The sequence below is a fragment of the Sus scrofa genome, chromosome 1, assembly GCF_000003025.6.
Source record: "Sus scrofa isolate TJ Tabasco breed Duroc chromosome 1, Sscrofa11.1, whole genome shotgun sequence".
Classification (NCBI taxonomy): domain Eukaryota; kingdom Metazoa; phylum Chordata; class Mammalia; order Artiodactyla; family Suidae; genus Sus; species Sus scrofa.
Window position 1 is genome coordinate 28,735,326 of NC_010443.5, and position 25,384 is coordinate 28,760,709.

General features: G+C 38.6%; 1 protein-coding gene across 1 annotated transcript in view; it reads left to right on the forward strand.

Moving 5' to 3' along the window:
- Positions 1-25,146, forward strand: part of AHI1 (Abelson helper integration site 1) — a 194,193-nt gene extending 169,047 nt beyond the window's left edge. The window contains 3 exon segments of the mRNA XM_003121183.6: positions 11,627-11,676; positions 19,042-19,141; positions 23,799-25,146. Coding sequence (XP_003121231.4) covers positions 11,627-11,676; positions 19,042-19,141; positions 23,799-23,801 — 153 coding nt within the window. The 3' untranslated portion in view covers positions 23,802-25,146.

The following is a 25,384-nucleotide window of genomic DNA, read 5'->3' on the forward strand; positions in this document are numbered from 1 at the left end:
TTGGTAGTTCTGTCAGCCTATCAGGGTAACAGTAGACAATGGATAAGTCGTCTTTAATGTGCATGGTCTACTGTAATCTATAAAATATCCAATTTTTATTTACCCTCTTCATCCCAAAAGTAGGTGTTTATAAAAGCCTGGATTAATTGTGCTATGTATCACTGTTTTCAAAAATCACTTCCCAGGAGCACACTGAATTATTCTTAACCATAGGAATTATGTGATTTTATTGCCGTGTTAAAGTCCAACAACAAATTTATCATGGACAGTAGCAGCAGATTTTCCAGCTACCTAAAAGTTAGTTCATGTGCACTAAATCATTGAATACAATCGTAATTATTATTGCCTCCCTCCTGATGCCAAAGAATAATATAAATTTATTATGTATTTTTTACTTTAGTAATTCTGTTTATCAAAGAAATTAGAGTTGATTTAATCTCTAACTTGTTATATTAAATAGATGAAAATTAATATATGCTTGGATTTGCTTTAAAAATTCCAGGAATATCTGAAGTTTTCTTTTTTTTTAATCTGAAAAGAACTAAGTCAAAATTTTAACTTACAAGTAAATTAAAATTAAAGTGCTTATTGAGGTCCCATGAAGAATCTCAGGGCAAACAACACTGATAGGTTTTTTTTTTCTACATAGTTTGTTTCAATAACTTGCAAATGTTTTGAAGGAAAAAAATGTTAATTTAAAAAAAAAGTTATTTAGATTTGAAAAATATCTCTTAGTATAAAGAGATACCATGTCCCGCAAAGAAAGTAGGGGAACCCCGAGGATGTGACAGCAGAACCAGTCTGAGTTACCTCACATGTGGAGATTCCACTCCCAACAGTCAAGTCCCCAAATGTTCTGCAGGAAGGAACTCCAAAAGCCTCCAGAATCTCTGCCCCAGAACTCAGCGTGTGTTTCATTTTCTTGCTGTCTCCCTAGCTCCTGTTACTTAAAATTCATACGAAAGAACATAAGGGCAAAGTTATTTTCCAGTTTAGCTGGATTCACCCCTCTGAACCCATCCTCATCTTACTTTCTTACCCAAATCTACCAGGAAAACTCAGTTCAGAGGATACATACATTCTCAATAAAGACCTCACAGTTGTTTCGGTAAACTCTGGATGAGTATTTGTAGGACTCCTTCATGACTCTGAGAAGGCATTTAATCTTTGAATGATGAGATACATCCCACTATAAAGTAAGTGATATTGTACAGGATCAAACCAATGTGCTGCTTGGCCCTTGCTGTCTCTGACAGTGACCTTGAGGGTCATTTGATGCAGTAGTATGGTGGTTGCTCTTCATGATGATAATTTACCTTAATTATCAATAACATCTCTCTTATAATCTGTTACAAATCCAAAATGTGAAAGACCTTATTGAGAGAATTCCCACCAATCATTCCTAGTTGCAAATTGCCCTTTAGCCTTGGCACTGTTGGCATGTGGGGCAGGATAATCCTTTAGGGGAAATATGTTGTCCATTATAGGATCTTTAGCAGCATCCCTGGCTTTATCCGCTAGATCCCCAAGCATTAACCTCCTCCAGTTGTGACAATAAAAAGTGTCTTCCAGACATTGCCCAGTCTCCCCTGGGGGTCAAAATTACCCCAGCCCCACCCCATAGTTGAGAACTACAGCTTTACTTTAATAGAAAAAATATATAATATATAATATTTTGGACATTTATGGATATGTGTGTTTTTCCTTAAATCACAATTTTTAACGTATCTTTTTATTTATTTATTTTTATTTTATTAATTGTTAATAGTTATTTCCCTGATACAATTTTTTTTTCTACTGTACAGCATGGTGACCCATATTTTAAGATCTTGTTAAGGAAATTTTGCTTTCGTTTTTCCATTACCTGCAAGTATATAAGTCGTCATGTTGGAGGCATAAACTACCCTACCTAAAAACAACAGTGTCACATAGAGATGCATCCACTTATGTGGGGCTCAATGTGTTGAATACATATAAAAGTCTCAATTAAATTTAGATATCTCTTGATTACCATTTACTTCCTTTGCTTCAGAAATTGACTATTTTATAATATTTACATAAACCATGGAAAATTAACTATATGCTAGCGTTGTATCACTTCGCGGTTGTAATAACATGGTCATAATCTTCTCTGATTTTAGCACGGTTCTCCTTCACTTGATATGAAAGGAAAATATATTTTTTTAATTTGAAAGTCTCTTTCATCCTCCCAAACCATGCGCACAATGGAAGATCTCTTTGAACATATTGGAACAGATTTGCTTTTGTCACTCTTTAAACTTTTTTATGCTTGATGAGTCTTTTGTTTCTTTTTACCCCAATTCCTGCCCCCCTGCGGGTGTGTTTAAGCCTGCGTCTCTTACACGCTGCTGTATCTTGCATGAGGGAGAGAGAATGTCTGATAGACCTCCAGAGGCTGACATCTCCCTTGTGAGAAAATGCTGTCTGCCACGTCATGCCAGCTTGCAGAGCCACTGACTGGAAAGCATTATCGTTCAAAAACATGCCAGGGCCAAGATCACCAGAGCTGCCTACTGCCCCATCCTTAAACTCACCAGCAAGTATAGGTCTAAATTACATCTCACATCCGATTTTTCCATGTGAACAAGCTTCTACGTGTGTCACATTTTTTATCACAACTTTTGTAATTACCTCCAATGCGTGTGTATTTTTTTAGTCTGCTCTAGCTGATAAATGTGTACCTTATAAATACCATAAAACAAAAGGGAGGTTTGTGCTTGGGTGTACATGGTTAAAGAAGACAACTAAAGAACACATTTAAAAGCACCATGACCAAACAATTTTGTTTAAAATAATATGAATATATACACATATGTACACATACTGAGATAGGGAGGAAAAAGGAATCAGTCATTTCGAGACTGGGCTGCAGAAAGGCCATTTAGTTCCTGGTGGTCTAAGTGAATGTTTGTGGAATGAAGGAAGGATCAGGTAAACAAATAGGAGCAGCCGTACCGAGATATTTATTAATCTTCCAGATCAGATCGGAGATGTCAGCAGTGATGGCGTTGCACAGGGCAGATGGTCTGCAGTAGGCAGAAGGCTGTGAAGGGCTTGATAAAATGGTCAGGTCTCCATCAATCTCTCCAGTCTCCTTACTAAGGATTAGTTCAGTCCCCAGAGAGTCAGTGGATGACCCAAATGATTCTTCAATTGGCAGAAAAATTTTTAAAAAGGGCAGGGGGTGGCCTTCTGATGTGTCCTGCCTTCTGGTTATCTGCCATCGGTTTTCTCTGTCTGCAAACCAGGTCACTTAGACCAGCAGGAACTAAATGCATGGAAGCAGCAGTTCCTTAGTCGTTTGATGCCAGGCGCGTGTGTGTGACTTGGTGTACAGGTCTCGCCAGTCCCTGGGCCTGGGAGGAAGCCAGCTGTCCATTTCCCTCCCTTCTGCTCCAGAATGTTATCATTGCTAAAGAAAAGCACGTCATTTGGGTAGTTGTCTCTGTGTCACATTTGTGATTCACAGCCTCAGGGGGGCCCATGGTCTTGAGGTCTTGATCATCTTTTTATTCTTCCTGATGCCCTTGCCCATTCTTTACAGAGCCTGGTCAGAATAAGGTCCACATCCCTCTGGCTCCTGACCCCTTCCTCCAGGCCAACTTTGTGCTTTCTTGAAGAGTCGTCATCCAACATCAAGCCCCTCAACTTCGCAGCCCTGCTTTCTCTGTATGTCTGTAACTTCCCCTCCTCCTCCAGCTGCTCTCAGATCTCAAAGGAAGACGTGCCCTCCTTTCAATGGCTGACCTTTCCACTTGTATTTTTGGTCATTTTCCCCGCCCACGTTCTTCTAGCCCTCACTCAACCAATGATCTGCATCCTCCCTCCTCCACCCCTTTGGTGCCTTCATTGGTTACTCATTTAACACACGCATACTGAATGCCTGCTGCTTTTTCAAGCACTGTGGTAGAATGTTGTCTGGATGGTGTGATGGTGAATTAAACAGAAATAGTCCCTCCTCTTACAGAACGTACAGCTTAATGAGTGAAAGTAACTGTAATTAATGAGTCATAAAACTAAACATATAGGCAGTGAAAGGACAGTGAAGGGAAGCTGCGAGGCCTTGTGGTGAGAAGCAGATGGGTTAGTTTTTATAAGGGGGGCAGGGGAGGCAGGAGGATACATTTGAGGCATTAGAAGCAGCTTGTGCAAAAAGCCCTCAAGTGGCCAGAAGTGCTCATGAGAGAAACTGAAAAACTAGCTGGTCACAAGGGGAGGGGACAAGGGACAAAGCACAAGATGAAGGAAAGGGCCATTTCCAGCAGTTTACAGACCATGTAAAGAAATTCTCCATAGGCCAGATCTGGGTCATTAGCGCCATCATCTCCCTGCTTTTTTGCTCTTTCCTTAATGTTTGCGAACAGTGTTCTTCCCTCTCTCTTTCTCTAGCATTCTCTGGCTTTGCCTGCCACTCTAATACAAGCCTCCACCAAGATATATGATGCATCTTTTTTGTGTTTTTTATTTCTCTCTAACATTTTTTTCTGGATTATCCTCTACCCCTATAATTTCAAATATTACTTTGGCATTTCATATGTATCGAATTCTACATCTGTAAAGCTGGCTCCTGTCTGAATTCCCCAAGCGTATGTCTAACTGCCTGCTAGACTTTTTCGCATAGATATCATTCTGGAATCCCTGGGCCAACCTGCACAAAATCAAATCCATTTTAAAAAACCTGATTTTTCATCTATGCTCCAGTGTAGTAATGGAATCACCATCTGTCTTCACCTTTAAGGAGTTCTCGCTTAAAGAAACAGTCTGGAGTTTACTGGTGGCTCAGCGGTCAAGAATCCAGCATTGTCACCACAATGGCTCAGGTTGCTACCTTGGCATGAGTTCCATCCCTGGCCCAGGCACTGCTGTGTGCTGTGGGTGCGGCCAAAAGAAAAGAATAGACAGTCAAACATCCGGGAGTTTTGCAGCATAATAGTCTAAGTGTTTTGATAGAGGTCTACATGAAATGCAGGAGAGCAAGTAAAAGTGGCCCCTGACTTAAACTTAATGAGGTCAGGAAAGGGGTCGATTTCTAAATTTAGTTTTATGGGATAAAGGGCATTCCAAGCTGACTGAACAGCTACTAAGGACTAAGGCATGACACACAGGTCACCATGCATACTTCATCATGGCTGAAGCCTGGGCTGCAAAGTTAAAAACAGAAAGAGCTAAACCTTAGCAAAGGGACAGGATCAAGAAGATCCTTTGCACGGCATGTGAAGGAGCTGGATTTGATCCCGAAGGCAGAGGGGAGCCATGGGAGGATTTAAAACATGGAGGCTGACATGATTGAATCAGTTGTATCAGAGCTTATTCTCAAGCTCTGAGTAGACTAGGAAAAAAAGGCAGTACTGACGAAATAAGACCAGGAGAGGCTGTTGCAGTGATGCAAGCCAAACAAAATGAGAAAGAGGATTTGGTGATAAAATCCACATGAAGGAAAATGAGAGATCTGGGTTTTTAATGTGAACATCTCAGTGTCTAAGAATATGAGGTCACTTCAGTTTGAGCCGAGCCACGTGTGGTACCTGTGTGCAGGCATCTACCAGGTCAGGAGAGATGTGCTGAAAACTCAGACTTGGAGTTCCCATTGTGGCTCAGTGGTAATGAACCCTAGTAGGATCCATGAGGATGCAGGTTCGATCCCTGGCCTCATTCAGTGGGTTAAGGATCTGGCATTGCTGTAAGCTGTGGTGTAGGTCACAGATGCTGCTTGGATCCTGCGTTGCTGTGGCTGTGGTGTAGGCCAGTGGCTCTAGCTCCAATATGACCCCTAGCCTGGGAACTTCCATATGCCACAGGGGCAGCCTCCCCCTGCCAAAAAAGAAAGAAAGAAAAAAAGAAAACTCGGACTTGCCAGGTAGTCCTGATGAAAATGTATGGCTCCAGGTGTGTTTTCAGAAAAACTGCCATATTCATAAGACTTGCTGAAAACTTACCCAATATTCTGTGATGATCTTTGTGGGAAAAGAATCTGAAAGAGAATGAGTGTGTGTATATGTATACCTGAATCATTTTGTTGTACAGCAGAAATATTACAACCTTACAAACTAACTATACTTCAGTAAAACTGAAAAAAAAAAAGAAAGATTTGCTGAAAACTAACAATTGCCAGATCATTTTGAAGAAAACTCGAGATCTGGGTTCAGTGTGTTGATTTGAAAGTCATTAGCATTGTCAACTTAAAAAAAAAATATGCAACGTGAAAGTTGTGGGTTAAGTTTTATTTGGAGCAAATGAGGACTGTAGCCCAGAAGATAGCATTTCAGACAGCTCTGAGAAACCACTCCAAAGAGCTGGGGGGCTGGGGGGCGGGGAGGGGTCTCAGTATATATGGATTTTGTACATGCAGTCAAATGCGCATTTTGAAGAAGGTTGCTGCTCATCTCTTGAAGGTTACTGCTCATCACAAGGAGCAGATGTCACCAAGAAGGATTTTAGTCCTTTTCTAGGTACTCAGAGATGCAAGAATTGGGTTCATAAAATCTTCTCCTGAAAATATCTATCCAAAGACCTGTTCTGCCAGGTTTTCCCAGCACACAGAGCGTCTCACTCCTGATTGCCACCTGAGCCCTTTCAGGGGGTATTGCAGGTCAGCAGCTGCAGTGGCTCATGCTTCAGTTCTTGCAGAGGTAGATGGCAAGTGCCAGTCTCCAGTTGGCAGCGTAAACATACTGGTTGAATCTGTGGGGACAGAGGAGTGTACAGAATGAAAAAGACAAGGGTGGAAACCATAAAGGGGCACCAGTCTTTTTAAAGCATGGACTGAAGAGGAAGGAGCTTGGACAGGATGTTGCTGTGAAACAGCCCCTGGGAACTGTTCCCTGCCTGTGGAACCTCCCTGCTCCCAATCTCCAGTCTTTACGGCACCGTTTACCTGCCTCCCCAAGGTACCTTTCTAAACTAGAAATCAAGTCATGTAAGATTGCCCAGCTCAGAAATCAAAGTTGATGCTATATTTGTCCCTAAAGTCCAAATCTGGTCAATTTTAATCTAGCTCTCACCCCTCAAAGATGGAAGAGAAGTTCTGGCCTCTTTTCTTCACCTTCCAGGTCATCCTCCTGAGTATGTGCCCTGCAGACACAAAACCTCTAACCCTTAACTGACTCTGGGGTCTCCATCTGTATAGTTTTTGTGCTGCTCCAATGATCAGAACTTCAGTTTATCCCTCAAGGTCTAGCTAATGCTCCCTCTTCTGTGAATCCTTCTCAAAAGCCCCCAGTTGCAGTTCATGGCTTCTGTTCTCTTATACGTGCACATTTTTGTTTATCATAGAATGTACCTCCCTCTGCCTTGTTGGTTGTCGCTCCGTGTAAGCTCTGAGAGCCTATGCAGCTTTGAATCTGCAGGACTTGTGCCCTGAGAGTGGTGTTCCTGAAGTCTTTGTTGTTGTTGTTGTTAATTGGCACAGTTGCATCCAGAAGTACAAGTCATAATCAGGATGACAGCCTCACTTTTTGTTTTGCTGCGCTCCTAGAAACCGCTCCTTAATGCGGAGAAATATTTTGTCCTTAAGGAAAAACACGATTGGAAGATTTAGTATCAAATACGATTCTAAAATCAAAGACTCAATAAACTTACATGAATACTTAAAATCATAACATTATGCTCCTGAAAACAAAATTTCAGCAATAGAGAAAACCTGAAAGAGCTTGTCTAGTTCAGTGGTTTGAAAACTCCCCTCTGAGCCCTTGTAGGAAGACCTCAGGGCCTCTGCGGGAATGTCTGGGGAGGCAGGATTTTCCAGGCTACCAAATCTAGCTGCACCTAGAGAAATTCTAATTTTAAGTGTTTATAGGTGAGCCTTTCAAATAAAATTGTATTGAAAAAGAGTATTGCTGTTTAAGCAATGAAAAACAGTACTGTAACCCTCAGGCTACTTCTATAATCCTGGTGACTCTGGGCCTCCATTTCCTCATCTGTAAAATACGAGAATGGTGCTATGATAGTTCATGCTTTTATTCTGCGCACCTCCTGTACATTTTCAGGTGAAAAATAGATCCCAAGAGAAGGTAAGTGGCTTACTCAGGCCACATAGAGAGTTAGTGACAGAACCACGATTAGAATTTAACCAACAGCCCTAGTTTGTTTGTTTTTTCCCCTCACTCTTTTCAAAAAAATTCCCACAAAGTGGGCTTTAAAAAATTCAGATATTAATTCTTTGGAGAAGGTAGAAATCAGGAGGTCTATAAATAGCATGGAAAAATAGAGCTATATACTGTATCATAAACTTGCCTTATTTAAAGCTGGTGTGCCAGCTACAACAAACATTAGTTAACATTTACCTAATTTTACATTCTTCTTCAAGTTTATAGAAATATTTGGGTGAGTTGTTTGCATGGCGCATTTCTCCTTTACAAAATTATTTGTGAGTTGTCTCTTACAGTCTTCATGTAATCAATACAGGCACTGAAAATCATTCCATTAATCATTCCTTTGATGTTTGTCTCACGGCATCTAAATTTAAAAGCATCACGACAAAGTTGTGAGGGTTTGGGAAGCTGGAGTGTCTAGATTCTGATCCTTGCATTCATCTCCTTTGCTTTGCTCGTCTTCCTCTCTTCATCCCTCCTCTCCAAAACAAGGGTGTCCATGAAGAAGAAACGAAGTCACAAAACAGCTGAGAGGTGTGTGTGGACAGGAGGGAAAGAAGGGCAGTCATGCACCTTGGCCTTGACCGTGGGGGGTGCTTGTGGGCTGATTGTCTCATAGCCTTGGGGGCTTTTTTGTTTAAAGATAAAGTGAAACAAAACAGCTCACAGAGACACCTCCTTCTTCCCCCTCCTTCTGCCTCCATGAGTAACTTCCCATATGGCGCGCTGCTGCTGAGACCAAGGAATGAGTGAGTAAAGGTGTTTAGAAGTGAAGTATTGGTCCTAATTAAATAAGTGTCCTTTTACAAATAAGTGTCAAAATTGTTTAATGTGGATCCCCCACTACTTTGTGATTCATAGGATTTGAACACAGGTTAAGCCAACCTTGCATCACGAAAAAGGACTTGTGTTATGCTCACTGTAGTAAAGCAGTGATCAGTAGGAAAGAAGGCAGGGACAGTGTTTAACCCGAAAACAGACGTTCTGAGGACATCACAGCACCCGTTTCACATGGAAAGACTATTGAAAGCAGGTTTGGTAAGACCTGCACGTAGCAATATGTTCCTTCATTTGTCAGGGTCACAACAAACAAGGAAAAGTAACACTGACTTCACAGTAATGTGTAACTCACTCTGACCGCTTCTCCCTCAACCTCTGGGGTAGATTCAGATTCTGATTAGAGCCATTATGTTGGGTTCATTTTAATGCAGTAGTTTTGCATTTCATATACAGTCAGCCTTCCTTCTCCACAGGTTCCGCATCCAAAGATTTTACCAACCATTGATCAAAATTACTCAGAAAGAAAAAAAAAAATTACAGAAAGTTCCCAAAAGCAAAACTTGAATTTGCCATACTGACAACTATTTATGTAGCATTTATATTGTATTTATAAGTATTTACATAGCACTTATATCATATGATACTATAAGTAATCTAGAGATGATTTAATGTCTATGAGAGATTATTAGGTTATATGCAAATACTATATCATTTTATATAGTACATTTTAGCATCTGTAGATTTTGCTGTCTGTGGAGGTGGGGGTGTCCTGGAACCAGTCCCCCTCAGATGGTGAGGGCTGACTGTATATATGTTTATTTAGGTAAGATGTTACTCTTGCCTTGGACAAAGAGATAAAAGTAATATTTAGACTGTGTGAAAGAAACATTTTACAGAGTTCCCATGTGGCTCAGTAGGTTAAGGATCTGGTGGTGTCACTGCAGTGGCTTGGGTTGCTGCTGTGGCGTGGGTTCAGTCCCTGGCCTGGGAAGTTCCACATGCCATGGACACAGCTCCCCCCCTCCAAAAAAAAACAGAAGTTTAAAAAAAAAGAAGAAGAACCTTATCTTTAATTTGGTTGCTGTGTTTAGAATTTATTTCAGGAGTTCCCGTCGTGGCGCAGTGGTTAACGAATCCGACTAGGAACCATGAGGTTGCGGGTTCGGTCCCTGCCCTTGCTCAGTGGGTTAAAGATCCGGCGTTGCGTGAGCTGTGGTGTAGTTGCAGACGCGGCTCGGATCCTGCGTTGCTGTGGCTCTGGCGTAGGCCGTGGCTACAGCTCCGATTCGACCCTAGCTGGGAACTCCATATGCCGGAAGCGGCCAAAGAAATAGCAAAAAGACAAAAAAAAAAAAAAAAAAAAAAAAAAAAAAAGAATTATTTCATACGTCTGGGGAAAAAACTGAAGCAATTCAGCTAAAATTGATGCTTTCTGAGAGTTTTGATGGTTTTCTTTGCTTCTTATTCTGGATCAAGGGCAGGTAGACTATTCTGCAATTTGCATTAGTCCTTGAATTTAAATTTTCTGTGTGTTTGTGCTTCCCCCCAAACACATTTTAACATCTTCAGCTAGCAGAGAAAAATCAAGGATTGGTTGTTTTGTTGTTCTTTCAAATTGGGTCACTTACTGCAACCTTTCACCACTAAGTCTTCTTGTACTTTAACTCATGCTTTTATTATATGCTTGATTTCAAGCTCTATAGCTAGCAATACTATCACATAATTATGGTCGAGAAAAGGACAAAATCCTCTCGAAATCTCTATGATAAGAAAAGTAGTACTTGTTTAAAGATATTCAGTGCCAAATCTTGCTGAAATCTGATTGTGAAGGAGGAAATCTAAAAAGGCAAAACAAGTTTCAGTAGAGATAAGACTGGGAAAACAGTAGTTACTCAAAGAAGTTAAGACTGAAAGAGAAAGTTGTACTTCTTTTCTTTCTTTTCATTTTGGTTGCTTTCTGAGATTTTAAAAACTTAATTAGGTAGATAAGGTTTATCTCTTTCATTTATATGTAATTCAAAACTTTAATATAGTACCAATTTATGTTCTCTATGTGAATTTTAAGTAGATCCTTTCTATAACATGTAATTTCCTCTAAAAAAATTTCATGCCTATTTTATAGCAAGATTGAGTTGACTTCTAAAATACTGTCTCATATCAAACACTCTTTTTCCATAGTACACTTTCATTTGGAATTAGCGTTCAAACTCTAGAGGTACTACCTAACACTCAGTATAATCTGGCACTGCTGAAAGTGCTTATTTGATTTTTTTCATGGAGGTGCCATTAATAAAATAGATATACTGAACAAATTTTCTCAAAGATTTAAAGAGCTTTCAGATTCAAAATTTTACACACAGTTCAGTGAATATCAGTATGAAAATATGGAGTATACTGACAAAATACAAAGATACAGTGTTGAAAGTTAAATTTAGAACTTGAGTAATACATCATAGTATTACTGAATTAATCTAGGCTGATTCACAACTGACTCTTTTTGCCACACACCTGAAAGCCCACCTTATTTACAAAGAGTGCTTAATCCATCTGGTGAGCTGTTTCCTTGGTTTTCCATGGGAGTGAATACATTATGCTTATAGACACCTATGTTCAGAACAGGCATGCTCTCTTCTCACCCAACCAGTTGGTGGGTTTTCAGCATGTGAATATCCTGAATGTCGCCTGTGTTTACTCCTGTGATTGTGACTTAACTCTTTGTTCTTCTTCTTTCACAGCAGTCATTCAAGTTCCAGGAGTTCAGACTGGGCTCAGAATATATGACACAGTAAGGAACTTTTCCTCTTGAATAATTTGCAGTGATAAATAGTTGGGTTTTTTTTTTTTTTTCTTTTAAGGACAGTGTCTCCACTTCCTTTTAGTAACATCACACTAGAATTTAAATTTCAGATAATTGGTTTCTAAAAGAGGTTAGCTAGTTTCAGGAGAATATTTTAGTGATTAGACTTTGAGGATATGTATTGCCAAGTTATAAGAAGTAATATGAAATAAAATAAAAATATTACAGTAAAGTGTTGTTTTTGTGGACCCTTTTTGTCATTTATGTCATTTGAATAACATTTTGAAATGACATTAACTGGTAACAAGTAAATGATGTGGTAAAGAAAATTAAAATTATGTAATGCTTATTTTGAGGCATTAAAGAAAAAATGCTAATACCCAGAACATTATTGTTATATATTTTTAAGTTTTTTGAGGTGTTTATTTTAAAAGATCTCTAGGAAGTTCTTGTATTTTTATTTGGTACTTACTATATTACTTAATGCGTAAATAGAAAATCCTTCTTTTACCTCAAAGAAAAATATCGAAAACCTTCTCAAAGTACTTATCAATTTTTGTCATTGCAGATCATATTGTATTGAATTTTAAGCCCAAATTTAACATTCACACATCACTAGCATACTGTCACATGAGTGTAACAACCTTGAACAGCTTGGGTAGCTGCCATGCCCTCCCAACCCTCCACCACCATCTTCACAGCTGGGTACAAGCTTACATACATGTGCACAGAGGTGATCCCTACTGAATGTCCTTCAGGAAAACATGTATTTAAGTTAACTCTGCTATACACTTTGACATTTTGAAGAATATGTCTCTTCTAATTCAGAAAATCTGATTTATATGACAGTCTAATTTACAGGAATTGGGAGTTCCCTTCATGGCTCAGTGGTTAACAAACCCAACTAGGATCCTTTTTTTTTTTTTTTAAATGCTGGATCAATAAGGGAAAACCCTGTTTCAGCAACCAAAAATGGCCGTATTTTAATACATTATCAGAACAGTGCCCTCCTTTAAACATGTTTTATAAAATTTTTTCAACTTTTACCTAATATGTTAGTGAAAGATTCTAAATATATTGGATACCTGTTTTCAGGTGATACAGAGATCCACACAGTGCTTTCCAGATGAGAATTCAAAAAAAAGCCTCCAAATATCCCACCCTCTAAAGGCTGCCAGGGTAGCTTGGTTTCTCTTTTTGAACTAGAGCACTTAAGAAACTTCTGAAAATAAATTTTCATGAGAAGTTCAGATATGTCTAAATGCTCAAGTGCATCTAAAACCTTTGGGCTTTCCCACTACTCATAATTTCTTAGAAGTAAGGATGAATTAAGATACATTTCTCATGACTTAGAAACAGTAGGCGAGTTGAAGGTGGAAACACTGTAGCCCAGTATGTACAAAGAAGTCACTTCTTTATTTCTCTGCTTTACTTACATGAGTCCATTGTACCCAAATAAATGGACAGGAGCTAATTTTTTGTTTCTTTACAGCCCTGCCAGTTTCTGACATCTGCTTATTAGTTGGTTGACCAAAATATATAAATGAGCCACTTGGACTGGCTCTCACCACCTTTCACTTGAATTCTTTGTCTCATTTATTCTTTAATTTCTTTTAGAAGTGTCAGTCACTTCTGTGCAAACAGTTTTTACATATTTCAGTAAAGTTATACTCTCTTTCCAAAATACCAAAAAGAAACGTTTATAGGTTAATTTAAAGGCATCTTCTTAAAAGTCTTAAAACTTTCACCTTTTGTATCTCATGCCTCTGTGATGTTATTATCTGTTGCCCAAGTCAGAGTTTGTAATGAAGCATTAGCAAGTAGGGAACATTACAAATAGGTTATAATCCTAAAATTAACATTAATGTTCACTACTTGCTAATATATTTTGTCTTGAGTTTGCTGGAGTTTTTTTTAAGACATAGAATGCGTTATTTCATTAATAGTTTTGGTCATTGAGAAGTTAATTCAGTTGAGCAATGATACTAAAGCTCTGTGTTTGTGAACACTCATATGTGAACTGAATGAATGAGTGAAATCTCTTCTTAATATTAATCCCTTCTTAATATAACTTAATAAGAGTTAATTCCAAGTATCCAGTCTCTCCTCCACTGTATATTGTTCTGTTTATAATAATCCTATTCTTCCTCTCTTCATAAAAAGAAAGTAGTTTACCTTTTTTCTCTCAAATACCCTACCACTTGCAACTTTTTTTTCTAAAGTTCTTACTTTGATTACTCATTTTTCAGCCTTTGTCTTATCCTCCCACCCCCACTCTTTCTGAAATTAAAACTATCCACTGTTGGCTATGTAACAGCACAATGTTATTTATATATTCTAATAATGTTCTCTGTCAGACACATGATTTGCAGAAATTTTCTTTTAACAGTAGCTTTTGAAAAGCAAACTTTTGATTTTGATGAAGTCCAGTTTGTCAATGTTTTTATTTTATAAATCATCCTTCGGTATAGCATCTAAGAAGCCTTTGTCCAGAGTCACAAAGGTCTTCTCCTGTGTTTTCCGGTAAAAGTTTTATAATTCAAATTGGTTTTATATTTAAACCTAGGATCTGTTTTGGATTAATTTTCATATATAGTATGAGGTTTGGATCAGAGGATTTTGTTTTGTTCGCATTTGGATATCCAGTTGGTTCAGTATCATTTGTAGAAAAAACAATCATGCCTCAACGGAATGGTCTTTGTACCTTCTTTGAAAATCAGGTGTCAGTATTAGTGTGGGGTCTGTTTCTGGACTGTATTCTGATCCATTAATCTACTTCTCTCTTTACACGAGTAACACACTGTCTTGATTACCATAGTTTTATAATAGGTACTATCCTTTTTTATTTATTATTATCCAAAGGTCCTCCAGCTTTGTCCTTTTTTTTAAAGCTGGTTTAGCTATTCGGGGTCCTTGGTACATCCACGCAAATTTTAGACTAAGCTTGTGGATTCCTATAACAGTCTTCTGGAATTCCAATTGGTATTGCCTTGAATCCACTGATAGGTTTGGGGAGAGTGGACCTGTTAACAATATGCACTCATCTGAGTCATTAACATGAAATAGTTCTCCATTTATTTAGGCCTTCCTTAATTTTTCTTAGCACTGTTTGTTAGTTTTTAGTGTATAAGTCCTGCACATATTTGACTGGTTCATTTCTGCACATTTCATAGGTGATAATACTTCATAGGTAATAGTATTATTTTAAAATTTCAGTTTATAATTGTTTGCTGCTGATTTATGGAAATACTACTAATTGTTGTGTGTTGATCTTTATCATGCCAGCTTATTAAACTGTCTCGTTAATTCTAATAGCTTTTTGGTAGATTTCGCCAGATTTTCCACATAGACATATAAAAGCCAGTTTAATTTCTTCCTTCCCAGTCTGTTTGCCTTTCTTCTCTACCTACCTCCATCCCTTCCTCCCTACCCCTTCTTTCCTTCTTTCCTCCCTCTCCCCTTATTGCACTGGTTAAAACTTCCAGTACCATGTTGAATAGAAATAAGAATAGATAAGAATACTACTACTTATCTTCTGTTATCCTTAGGAAAGTAAGTGGAAAAGCATTCAGTCTTTTAGTATTACGCGTATTATTGTAGGTGTTTTTAATAAATACGTTTATTCCGTCATTGCCTAGTTTGCTTAGAGTTTGTATCAGGAATAGATGTTAGATTTTTGTCAAATACTTTTTCTGCATCTATTAAGATAATCATATGATTTTTCTTTTTAAAAGTGTATATATGATAATTTTCAAGTGTTAAACCAACCTTTCATTCTTAGGATAAATCCCATTTAGTCACAGTGTATAACCTTTTTATAAATTGGTGTACTTGATTTGCTAAAATTTTATTTAGAATCTTTTATATTTTGTTCATGAGAAATATGGGTCTCTAGTTTTCTCTCATAATGTCTTAGTCTGGCTTTGCTATCAGAGTAAGCTGGCTTCATGCAATGAGTTGAGAGGAATTCCCTCTTCAGGGAATTCCCTCTTCTGGGAAAGTCTGCAGGTTTGGTATTACTTCTTTCTTTTATAGTCTCTATTTCTTTCTTGATAGTCTCTATTTGATGAGATGTTCACTTCCTTTAGTTCTTTAAATATGGTTTTCTTCAGTTTTTTTAACGTATTTACAGTAGTGGATTCTAACTCTTTGTCTAGAAAGTTCAATGTCTGGGCTTCCCAAGGAACAGTTCTTGCTGATTGCCTGTTCCCTTGTATGGTTCATACTTTCTTGCTTCTTTGCATGTCTTGTAATCTTTTGTTGAAACTGGGCAATTAAATGATATAATGTGACAATTCCGGAAATTAGATTCTTCCCCCTCCTCAGGGTTTGTTGTTGTTGCTACTTACTGTAGTTGTTCATTGTTTATTAAGTCACTTCTCTGAACAAATTCTTTAATTCTGTAATTATAATGTTAGGCCGCAGGAGTCTCTGCTCAGTTAGGTTAGCGACCAGCTAATAATGGGACATGGATTTCCTTAAACACCTGGAATCAGAAGGGCCCCCAGGCTTGCTAGAGGTTCTGTGTGTGCTGTGCACCTTCAGCACCCAGCCATGCAGTTGACATCTCTGTCATAGCCTTCACTTCCTGTTGGCATAGGGTGTTAAGGGCAGCCAGTGGCAAGGGCCTAAGGCCTTCTCAGCTGCATGCACATAGCCCTACATATGTGTGAGGCTTCTAGACTCCCAGGACTATATCTGAGCTTTTCAAAACTCCTTTTCAAATCCCCCAGCTTTTCCTTTACAGCTTTTAGTCTGTTGTTTGTCCACCACTTACACAGCCCTACATCTAATTGTAATTGCCCCCCAGGGAAAAGGCAAGCTCTGCGATAAGTCAAACGCAGACAGCCTTACAAGTGGTATCTTCCAGGGAACCACGGGACTAGTCAGATAACAGTAATTCCTTGGGAATGAGGCTTCAAAAGAGCTCCAGCTCTGTTCTGCTCCCTCCGGTGGCTGCCAGGTTGCTGACTTTCACCATACTTGTAGGCTTTTCTTTTTCAAGGTATCCACAAAACCAGATAGTGGGGATGGGATATGGTGAAATTAAAATACTGCAAAGCTCACTGTTCTTCTGAGTGTCATTCTTCTTGAGTATATATAAACATTCTCCAGGTTATTTCTATTGGCTAATTTTCTGAACAAGTTGACTCTAACATTTTGCCAGTTTTCTGGTAGCTTCTTTGGGATAGAGAATTTTCAGAAATCTTTACTCCACCATTTTCGCTAATGTCACTCTATTTCTTCTTCAGATTTTGGGTAGATACACCAGTAAAGAATACCTGGAGTTGGAGTTCCCATCGTGGCGCAGTGGTTAATGAATCTGACTAAAAACCATGAGGTTGCAAGTTCGATCCCTGGCCTTGATCAGTGGGTTTAGGATCCGGCATTGCCGTGAGCTGTGGTGTGGGTTGCAGATGAGGCTTGGATCCCGAGTTGCTGTGGCTCTGGCATAGGCTGGTGGCTACAGCTCTGATTGGACCCCTAGCCTGGGAACCTCCATGTGCCAGGGGAGCGGCCCAAGAAATGACAGAAAAAGACAAAAAAAAAAGAATACCTGGAGTACTCCTTTTTGGAAGACATTTTCCTACGAGTTCAGTTTGTTCAATACAAGTAGAACTGTTAAGGTTATCTATTTCTTTGATAGGTATTGATAATTTGTGTCTTTCAAGGAACTTATCCATTTCATCGAAGTAGTTGAATTTATTAACAGATAATTGTTCAAAATATTCCCTCATTATCTTTTAATATTAATAAAGTCTATAATAATGTTGCCTCTTTAATTCCTGGTGTTGATAATTTATTTCGTTACCCTGTTTTCCCCAGTCAGCCTGGCAAACGATTTATCAATTTTACTGAAAGGAATAAGCTTTGTTTCATTGATTTCTCTTTATTGTTTATTTCTTTTCTTTTTACACTTCAACTTTCATTTATTTATTTATTTTATTATTATTATTATTATTTTGTCTTTTTTGCCTTTTCTAGGACCACTCCCATGGCATATGGAGGTTCCCAGGCTAGGGGTCTAATCGGAGCTGTGGCTACCAGCCTACACCAGAGCCACAGCAATGCGGGATCTGAGCCGCGTCTGCGACCTAAACGACAGCTCACGGCAATGCTGGATCCTTAACCCACTGAGTAAGGCCAGGGATGGAACTCACAACCTCATGGTTCCTAGTCTGATTCATTAACCACTGAGCCGCAACAGGAACTCCTGTTTATCTATTTTCTGTTTCACTGATTTCTACTCTGATCCTTATTTCTGGTTATTTGGGGTTTAATTTGTGCTTATTTTTCTAAATTTTTGAAGTGGAAACTAGTCATTGATTTGACACCTGTCTTCTTTCAAATAAATATTTGGTGCCATAAATTTCCCACTAAGGACTGCTTTAATGGTATTCCACGAATTTTGTGTTGTTTCATCTTTATTCCTTTCAAAATATTTTCTAATTTTCTTTTTTATTTCCTCTTAGGCCTGTGGGTTGTTTAGATGTGGGTCATTTCATTTCCAATATTTAGGAGTTTTTCTAGAGATCTTTTTGGTTTTGATCTCTAATTTAAATTTCATGGAGGTCAGCCCTGTGACCTCATCTAACCTTAATCACCCCCTTAAAGGCCCAGTATCCAGATATATTCACTTTAGGGGTTGGGACTTCAACCTGCGAAAGAACACAATTCAGTCCACTGTAGTCACTATTCAGTCCTACTTACTGCCTGATTTTGAAATTCTTGTCCTTTTTTCAAGCTCTTTTTTGATGTCTTCAACCATTCCTTGGCATCCTAGAAAAGAGACCCTGCCTTCCATTCTTTGAATTTCCCTTTTTTCATTGTTTTTGTATTTTCTTTTTTTAGTACAATTTGCATTGCTACACACTCATTCACACAATATTTATTTTATACTTTACTCTTTGAACCGTCTGAAAAGCAGCATTTTCCATCCAGCAGGTCAGGATATCTAATGCATAAACTTCCTTCACCCCTTTCTTTGTCATTAAGGAATCTTTTGCACTTATACACCCACACACGTTTTTCATTTAATTTGATAAAGTCTTTCTAGTTTTTTCCAGGTAGCTAATCTTTTTCTGAAATAAGTGAAGTTTATTTTATTCTTGTCCTTTCATACAGTGAGAGAGGAGCCCAGCCAGCAAAGATGTATGTCTCCACGTTATTTTCGCAACTCCCTGCCTCTCACCCACATGTATCATCGCTTATATGGTCTGTTGACTGGCTCTCAGATCCTCCTGTTTATCTCCCCTTTTTATTCCCACACCACTTCCCTAAATCAGAACCCCATTCGAGCTGTGGCAGCAGCTTTCTTACTGGCTCCTTGTCTCCTCTCTTCTCCTCCTGCAGTGCGGAAATGGGCAGAGAACAAAGCCGTGAGGACCGAGGACACATGGATACACAGGGGATGAAGAACGAGCAAACTGGCCGGAAAGTCACCCTCATAGAGGTAAGAGGAAACCCAAGAGAAAGTCACATTACAGAGTCAACAGAAGATTTAGGAAAGGCGTGGTCAACAGTGACCAATGCCAAAGAGAGCAAATAAGGACTGAAAATGTCTATGGGGAGTTCCCTTTGTGGCACAGTGGGTTAAGAATCAGACAGCAAATGCTCAGGTCCCTGAGGAAGCACAGGTTCAATCCCTGGCTAGTCTCAGTGGGTTAAAGGATCTGGTATTGCCACAGCTGAGGCATAGATTGCAGCTGCAGCTCACATGAGATCCCTAGCCCAGGAACTTCCATATGCTGCAGGCAAAGCCATTTAGAAAAAAAAAAAAAAAAAAAAAAAAACCTTTGGGATTTGCAACCAGGAGGCCATTTGTGCCCTGGGAGAGAACAGTTTTGATGCAGAGTCCTGGAAGCTTGAGTCAGAGTGCTTCCAGCCCACAGGGGAAGGACCATCAGGAGCTGCCGCTTCTCCCAAAAGTTGCACTTCAAAGGAAAGAAAAAGCTAGGCAGTAACTAGTGGAAAACACAGGATGTCGAGGAGATCTTTATAGAGGAGGGAATGACAAGAATATTTAAATCCAAGAGCAAAGAGCCTCTCAAGAGAAGCCAGTTGAGATATAGATTAAGGAGAGTAATTCCTCAAGACCTGAGGAAAAACACAGAATTTGAAACAAGAAAGAGGGTACTTTTTTCCACCGAAACAAGGAAGTGGGACAAAACTAGTTTGAATGGCAGTGTTTTCTGGTGGGATATAAAGTGTAAGAAGGACAAGAAAGGCCTTTTTAATGAAGGCCTCTCTTTTCTTTATTAGAAGAAGCAAAGTTTGCTGAAAGTGAAATGTTACAACTCTATCATATATGCTTTTGTGAAACTGTCACTTAATGAGAACTCTATATTCAGAATTTTCATAAGTATGTTTAGATTTTTAACTGCAAAAAATAAAATCTCATGATAAAGCTTATAAAATGAATAGCTTGATAACCATGGATATTAAGGAATAACTTTTTATCATTGATACATGAATCAGAAAACATTTTGAAATAGGTTTTTAGATTTAAATAATAGAAACTGTAAAATGACTTGTGTCAAAGAGAAAAAAAAAATGCCGTAAGGAAAATCTGAAAACAAACAATAACCTGGGATCAGGAAGAGTTTCACAAAATATATGATAAGGGATTAATATGCCCTTAATATATAAAAAAGCTCTGAAAAACCAGCAGGGAAAAGAAGTCTATCAATAGGAGAACTGGCAAATGGCGTGATTGGACATTCTTAAAGGGAGATATATATGGCATATATATGTCAGTGAACATATGAAAAATGTCTACTTCCAGTGATCAAAGTAATAGAAATTAAAAAATAAATGAGATAGTATGTTTCCCTCAGCAAGCTTCAGACAATACCTTCTGTTGACGAGAGCATAGGGAAGTGGATTTCCTTATAAGCTGCTGGTAATAGTGTAAGTGTAATCTTTTGTGGAGTATAGCTTGGTAATACTCATTTTTATTTTTTAAGTTTTCAAATTGTTCATGTCTTTTGACCTGACAGTTCTACTTCCAGGAATCTGTTCTAGGAAAATATTTAAGTATACATGCAGAGATTCTGTTAAAAGACTACTCCTTTGAGCAGTGTTTTAAAAATAGAAAGAAAGAAAGAAAAAATCAATTTTTAAGACTACATGGTTGATTAATTTATGCAACATTACTATAATAGAATACCATGTGACTCTTATTCGTTGTATTACAGACATGTTTTCGTAGACTTGGAAAGATTTATGATAGATTTTTAAGTAGAGGAAAGATGATTCTAAAATAGTTTATAACATATACATAAAATATTGACAGTATACATCAAAAAACATGAGAAATTATCTCTTAAGTGGTAGAATTGTGATGATTTTTTTCATGTTATTTTGTGTATTTTTTAATTTTTCTATTTAACATATACTGATATATACTACTTTCTTCTAAAATGAAAGTTGGAGTTCCCGTCGTGGCTCAGTGGTTAGCGAATCCGACCAGGAACCATGAGGTTGCAGGTTCGATCCCTGGCCTTACTCAGTGGGTTAAGGATCCGGCATTGCCGTGAGCTGTGGTGTAGGTTGCAGATGCGGCTCGGATCCTGTGTTGCTGTGGCTCTGGCATAGGCCGGTGGCTACAGCTCCGATTGGACCCCCAGTCTGGGAACCTCCATATACTGTGGGAGCAGCCCAAGAAAATGGCAAAAATACCAAAAAAAAAAAAATAAGAAAAGAGAGTCATGTCAGAAATGTTCTAATACAGCCCATTCTTTCTACATTTAAAGAAATCAAGGTCTCAGGATCAGTTCAAGTATCTCAACTAGGACTTGATCTTCTGGTTCCAAGTTCAGGGTTATGTCTGTTATGAAATGCTCTGCCTGATAACTCTGATTAAATAGTAAGTGCTTGCAGGCAGGGACTATAACATGCTGACAGTTTTTCTCCCCAGCACTTAGCCTGGTGTCTGGCCACATAGTAAACCTTTAGAGAATACTCATTAGATTGAACTTCTCCTGGGGTAGGGCCCAGTATTTTTATGGATCTTATTTTTCACACACAACGTATCCACAAACACTTGGTTTCATATTCATTTTCCGAATCTTGCTATGAGATTTTCCTTTCTCTTTTCGTGTGTTACTCTCTCTTCCGGTCTGTTCTGGGGGTCCTTTACGAGGAAATACCTCAGCGACAGCCTGGATTTGCCCTCATTCGGGGTCTTGGTTAGATGACGTCCCTCCCGCTGTCAGCATCCTTGGTCATGCTGTTGTGCCAGTCACTTGGCTTCTCCCCTGTTGTCAGTGGGGCTTGTTCCTTGTCTGAGGTGTGCATTTGACCATCTCATCTCCTCTTCCTTTCATCTGTCCCTTTTCTCCCTTTCCCAGACAGCCTTTGTCATTCTCTACTCAATGTTCCTTCCTCTCCTTCGTCTGAAGCTTGCTGAGGGAAGTATGTTCTTAGCATGTCCCTAAATATGTTCTCTTTACTGCCTTCTATAGCTTTTTCTAGGTAATTTCTCTTCGGGCTCCCTCTCCTGAGGGTCCTCCTGGCTCCTCTGTTCACTCCTCAGTGCAGCCTCCATCTGATGAATGGAACTTGCCCTGCTGTCCTGTCCAGCTGCTCCCCGCTTCATCCCCCCTTCCCTTTTCTGTTTCCATCTTTGCCCACACTACCATAAACGCCTCTTCTCATCTAAGACGTTTTGCCTCGTCATTCCTCTAAGATCCTTTACCTTCCTCACTGTTCCTGGCAGGGCCTCTGGAAGACTTGCACTAAGCATTTGAGCCTTTTCTTTCCCATTTTTTATCAGATCCTAATTTAGGCACGTTTTATATCCTGCCCCTGTATACACACTAAGGCAGAATGATACCCTTTGTGCCCCTGGTGAGACCGTACCTTGGTACACCGCCTCTGTGCCATTTTATTCTCCACCTCAGTTACTTTTGTGAGCATGGTCACTTGAAACATTTGGGGACTTCTGTATATAAGAGTAGTTTATACAGATGTGATAAATGTATTTGAGTAATAAAAAAAAAGAGTAGTTTAACAAATTTAAAATCAGGAAACACAAACTGACAAAGGATTTTTCCCCTCATGTAAATGTTTTTCATATGAAGAGATCATATAGCCATTTATTTAAGATTGGGGGGCTTGCCCCTAAAATCAGAGAGATGTTACCTAACCCTCCCATGCCACCAGGAAAGGCCCTTAAGAAATGGTTATCAGCACATCCTCTTTTGCCATGATGCTCCAGCCTCTCCTTTTCTCAGGAGTGAGCAATAGAACTGACCACCATGTAACCAGATTGCCGTCTTCCATAGGCTGAAGTTTGTTTTCTAAGAGCACCCAAATGTTAAGCCCTTTTTGTCTAGAGGAAAGACAACAACAGGTTTGTGTAAGTCCATATACTCATCACTGATATATGAAAAATAGCATCAAAAAATTCCAGGTCCAACCCCTAGTTTATCACCTTCTAGTTGTACATGGTCTCTAAAGGAAGCAACTTCTTGTTTCATCTGCCTGTTGATCCTTAATTTTTATTAATGGTATAATGCATTTTATTTCAAAGCTGCATCTAGATACTTAGCTAACAATCACTATCTTGGTCCATCAAAAATGACACATAGTGTTTTTGGGATTTATCTGAAAAACACTTGTAAAAGTAGATACAGCCAGACTAAATGAAAGAGTTCTGTTTAATAAAATGGTCTATATGCTTTCTAGTCACTAACCCTGAGGCATCATCCATGGTGATTTTTTGCCAGTGGATAACAAATTTCATAAACTCTGACTGCCTGCACTTAAATTGCCGGAATTACCTAGGGTTTGCAGTGCTTAGTGTTAATATTTGAGAAACCTATTTCTTTTTTTTGCTTAAATTACCTGATCAATGCGGGGGCAAGCCTTAAGCAACTGCTAATGATACTAAAAGATGTTAACAGTATGTTCAAGAGGCAGGCTAGAAGTTAGACTAGAAGTACGTTCAACAAGGCAAATTGGTATTTGGGTCCTTTTGTGGGGAGGGGTATCTGTCTGTCTGTTGCACAAGGTGTTGTATTACCTGTGCAGTTGCCTAGGCACACCGAGAATTGTTGGGGCCAGAAGACATTGTTTAAGTATATTTTGTGTCATTTTTTTCCTAGTAAAGAGTTGAAGGACGAAGAGACAAAGAACCAAATACACAGAAATGAAATGACAGATTAAACCGAATGGATTTTCTCTTCAGAGTTCAGAAACTTTAAATGGCCAAGGAGAAAGGAAGGATCTACTACTTCTTACCCTTATGAATCTAGAAAAATCAGAAGTGAGGTATGAGTGGAAAAATAAATGTGGCATTTTGAGATTAATTGTTATAAACCACCGTGTTTGCTGTAGATCACAGTATTGGTACTTATATTTATTAGTAATTGCATCAAAATTTCATTACCGTTGTTGGAAAATCAATAGAGAAAAACCGTAATTGCTACTCAGCAAATATGAAGAAAAAGTATTTGCATTGTTCGGATGTCCTTTAAGTAATCTTTTAATATTATATCTGTGGTATGGTTATATGCGTGATGTTATGCTCAGAATTTGAAATATCTGCTATTGAAATTTAACTTGATTTAAAATAAAGATAAGGAGCTTCAGGATTTTGTGTATTCAGAATGGTCGCAGGAAGAAAGGCATTAAAAGGTAACGAATTTGCTGGTTTTGAATGAATTACACATAAACTAAAAGTGGCTTTTGGACACACTGGCAACAGTGTTCCTTTTCTTTTTTTTTTTTTTTTTTTTCACTTGTTAAAGAAAGCATTTCACGGGAGCATATGAGGGATGTGTAGACTTATATTGTTTAGTATTTATTTTAGCCTCAATACTTGTTTTTAAATTTTTACATTGCATTATTTATTTCTTTAGTTCCTGAATAATGGTTGTCGTTACTGTGACTGTATATTTTGAAGTGTGAAGTTATAAAATAGGAGAGTTCACCTCCGTTTTTCCTTGATTCCTCTTCTTTCTCAACTGTGTGATTATAAGTCTGTCAATAAAATATTTAACCTCAAGAAGGTCAGAACTAAAATAAAATTAGAAAGCTTATTTACCAAATTAGACAATTGATTCCATTAAAATAAGAAGTGAGAAAAACAGTGGTGGGCACTGAGGTGTAAATTTTGCCCAGATGTATACCCAGCGTGAAAAATCTTCTAGTAAAAATATATTTGACTCCCTACACATGTTGTAGAGGCAAATATGCCCTGTTGTGTAGAACTTGGTGGGGGGAGGGGAGCGTTTTCAAAAGTGGTGAGTGGCCTTGATGACTGCTGAAGTCCTCAGTGATCAGCACAGAAGCCTGTTCTGATAGCTCCAGGCTCCCTTGTTCTGGATGCTCATGTCTGTGCTTCAGGTACTGCTGGATCTAGCCAGCTTGAGTCACCCTTGTACAAGCTTGTCTTTTCTGTCTTGTGAATGTCTTTGATAATTAAAAAATAAAAATATGTGGCTCTCTGCAGTTTCAGCTCATAGTTTTGAAATGTGTGTTCGATTCTCTGCTTTTTGTTTTAATCACGAAGAGTTTCAACAAGTTGCAAAAGGACGTTAAGACAAGTAAAGTAATATGTCAGGGAAGCTTAACATTTGCTGAGATCTCGGTGTTCATGTGAAAGATAAAGTTAAGGCTTATTTTACACATTGCAACTACTGAAGACAAAAATAGCAATTGAAGCAAACACCAGGAAGACTTCTTCCTA